At 42.3% G+C, this 3,621-nt stretch overlaps 1 protein-coding gene across 1 annotated transcript; it reads right to left on the minus strand.

Annotated features, from left to right (window-relative positions):
- Positions 1–894: 894 nt before the first annotated feature.
- LOC131231748 (uncharacterized) lies at positions 895–2,487 on the minus strand. The gene is made up of 2 exons (XM_058228047.1): positions 2,077–2,487; positions 895–1,404 (listed from the first exon to the last, which is right to left on the minus strand). The coding sequence occupies exons 1-2, from the start codon at positions 2,485–2,487 to the stop codon at positions 1,231–1,233; spliced, it is 585 nt and encodes a 194-aa protein (XP_058084030.1). The 3' UTR covers positions 895–1,230.
- Positions 2,488–3,621: the final 1,134 nt, after the last annotated feature.

Consider the following 3,621-nt stretch of genomic DNA (forward strand, 5'->3'; position numbering starts at 1 on the left):
ATCACCCAAACAACATGTAAAACAACGAAACTGGTGTCTGCAGGGCGCTTTTCTATGCATATACTACAAACCCCACCAAAAGATACTCAACAGAGAGAGGAAAAAAAATATCATCACATACAGCCGGTTGTATGATAACTTATGATATTATCAAACCATTTTTTCCCACCAACATGTCATTTCGTAGAATATCCAATCCATGAAAAAGGTGGGCCGCACCATGATGATCGTCGCCTATGAAAATCAAGACCATCCATCCGTTGATCAGGATTTTATCCTAAGTAGGGCCCACCCATAATGTTTGTTAGAAATCCACCCACTAGCTCATGTTAAGCAATGAGCCCAAAACTCAAGTGGGCCACACAACATCCTACTATTGAAACCTTCCTGTGACCCACCATGATGTTTATATGCCATCCAACCGTTGATAAGGTCATACACTAGGATGAACTGAAAGTATAAAAATATTAGTATGAATGTTTCAATGGCAAGCATTCGACCTGTACTTCTTCCTATGTTGTGGCCCACTTGAGTGTTCTATCTGTCTGAATTTTTTTCTCATGTTCTAACATGAGCTGGCTAAGCATATGTACGGGTGAATTTCTCACAAACATTATACTAGGCACCACTTAGGTTCCAAACAGACCGCGGGGCGTACCACCTCTTTCATGGTTTTACACAGCCATTGAATGTGACCCCTAGCTGTTTACACCCTTTTTTTTTTTTTTTTACATAAGGTAATAAAATGGTACAAATTTATGTTGTTGTATTACAACGAGTGGAATAGATTGGGTGCATTTTTATCACTTGGGTGGGTACCATTGTCAATAAAAATGAGAAAAATCATAGTACTCTTAGCAAAATTTCCTTAATTAATCACTTTCTTTCTTTAAAAAAAAAATTACATATAATTGCCAATAATTTGAAAGCAAGAAGTATGGAAATTCGAGTTTTAAATAGCTCAGGAGGGATAGACAGAGGGAGAGAAGAAAGGAAGGGTGATAATGAAGGAAAATGGAAGGGTAGATCTCCACCAGGGCTTTCTAATGGAGAGGTGGTAATGGAAGAAGAAAGCAAGATAGCAAATGTGGCGTAGGGTCTTACAAGGTCAAGAAAAGGTCTTACAAGGTCAAGAACACTACAGCTCTGGGGACTGAGCAAAGGAAAAGACCTTGGAATAAGGAGGTGGGGGAAGTAGAGGGGGAAAAGCTCAGGTAGGATAGCGCCTGTCTAAGGCGAGAAAACCGCGATGGCGGCTGCCGTTGTTTTTGAGTTGTTTTCAAGAGCAATGTTCAAATCCATGGTGATGATGATTCCATCAACAAATATTCTGTCGCGGCCGAAGATTCCAATTCTTGGAATGGTGGAGATGGAGAGAGTGGCGATGAAGCTATGCATTGTAGCCTGCAAAAGGGAGAGTTGTGATGAGAAGTTAGAGAATTATATAAAGTAGTTTGTAATCTTCCAATTCAATGTGAGAGAAAACTACTTTCTAGATTTTATATTTCTGTGAAGAAGATTCGATGATGTAAAGAAGACAAAAGGAAGAAGAATAGAAATGGTAAGTGGAGAAATGCAGGTATCATGTCTTTCTACATGAAATCTTGATTAAAGAACTGTATATAAAGAAGACCCATTACAGTTTTTTTTTTTTTTTTTGGGTTAGCTTGTTAGTACACACCCATGTCAGTACACACCCCCCATGTTAGCCACCCCCACTAGGGATCGATATCAAGACCTCAAGTGTTGAAACGAGGTATCTCCGGCCACTCAGTCTGCCAGTTGAGCTATGGATCTGGGTGTAGAAGACCCATTACAGTATCGTCAGAGGAGAGAGAGAGAGAGAGAGAGAGAGAGAGTAATACCCTGCTTTTCTATACACTTATACTTTAGTAGATAGATAGAGATAGAGAAGGGGAGAGAGAGAGAGAGAGAGAGAGAGAGAGAGAGAGAGAGAGAGAGAGAGAGAGATGCCCTACGTTGTTATACACTTGTAATTCCTTACTTTGCTATACACTTATACTTTAGTAGATAGATAGAGAGAGAGAGAGATGCCCTACGTTGTGAATTCCCTACCTTGTTATACACTTGTACTTCTGAGAGAGAGAGAGGGGAATTCCCTACTTTGTTATACACGTATACTTCTTGTAGATAGATGATAGAGAGAGAGAGAGAGAGAGCAGAAAGAAGCAAGAGAGAGAGCTGGGCCTGCCCCTGCTTATGAAGGGGAGGGGGAAGGGGAAGGGGAAGGACAGGAGAGATTGGGGCAGAGGAAGTGGGGCTGCCCGGGTTGGGTGCCTCTGACAGCAATTGCTCCCGCCCCAGAAGGAATGTAACCGACCCCCTGACGTAAGCCCCAGCGGTCAGCCGACTTCCCCGCCGGTCCTGCCCGGCCTGCCCGTCCCACTTTCTCTCCCCATACGCCCTACCATCCCTTCCTCCCACTTCTCCTTTTCTTTTATACTCTCCCACACCGTACCGGTTCATACACAGTCACTAATAAAATCGTTCACCTCATACACTGCATCTTCAACCAAATATTACACTGCATTGATTACTTAGCCTCCCAATTGCTCCATTTTTAATTAACGGCTGAAATTGAATATTTCTGATGGCCCTGATTCAGGAATTGATTTTATATGAATCAAAGGTGAAGATCATTCGACCATTCTGATTTTTGGTGTTTGAAACTATTTTTCTAGTGATTCCCACAATTTGTACGGTCGGATTTCCGGCAATGCTTGGCACATATATGATTTAAGTGCACGTATATCAACTATCACGTTCCGACAGAGTATCAAATAACACCCTTTTTTTATATATACATATATATATTTCGCTTTTCTATTTCCTCACCTCAAGGTAGCCGTCCACGTGGCGGCCTCAAAGTGCCTGTGAATTAGGAGCCCAGGAACGCTCGTGTGGTTACTGACCGTAGCTCAAGAACTTTCTGGGATTAGACAGATCGAAACCGTCAAAATGCTGCAACTTTTAACCTCTTCAAAAGTTGGACTGTTATTAATATCCGTTTCGGGATCCGTTATCAACGGCTGAGATAGTCAGATTAGGTTAATTGGACATGTGACACGTGATGGTGGTGAAAGGTGTACGGTGATCTAGACCGTTTATCAGGATCATTGCATAAATGTTGCTGGTGATCAAAGTGGACCGTTTATCTGGTGGGCCCTACCATGGATGGGGTTTTCCTGAAAACCCTCCTAGTTTATAGGATCCTCACCCTTCAACCATTGGTCTACAAACGGACGGTTAATAATAGATACAGCGATGGTCCACTTGAGCGGATTTAAGGGCTAAGATCTTCCTATATGAAAGGAATGAAGCCAATCATATCAACGGCTGGAGAACGTTATTAACTGGATAAGATTATTTTAGTGACCACGTTGTATGAAGATTAGCTGGCCCACGTACACGTGAAGGCACGTGCGGCATGCATGCGTGTGTTTCTGCTGGGATGGTTTTTCGTGTAAGGTAGGAAAATATACCAGCTTTCCTTTTTTCTAGAAACCCTCGTGTCATGCAAATAACGAATTTGCCATTGTAGCGAAGCTGGATCTTAATCATTGGATCTGACCAGTGTGATCTTTGCATGGTGGCCCACCA

The sequence above is a fragment of the Magnolia sinica genome, chromosome 17 (assembly GCF_029962835.1).
Source record: "Magnolia sinica isolate HGM2019 chromosome 17, MsV1, whole genome shotgun sequence".
NCBI lineage: Eukaryota > Viridiplantae > Streptophyta > Magnoliopsida > Magnoliales > Magnoliaceae > Magnolia > Magnolia sinica.

Bases quoted from the DNA above. Each gene is read 5' to 3' on its own strand.
- LOC131231748 (XM_058228047.1), bottom strand. From the start codon at position 2,487: ATGAACCGGTACGGTGTGGGAGAGTATAAAAGAAAAGGAGAAGTGGGA. The intron at 1,405-2,076 runs GTAGGGAATTCA...TCCCTTTTGCAG, and splicing joins AAGTACAAGTGTATAACAAG to GCTACAATGCATAGCTTCAT.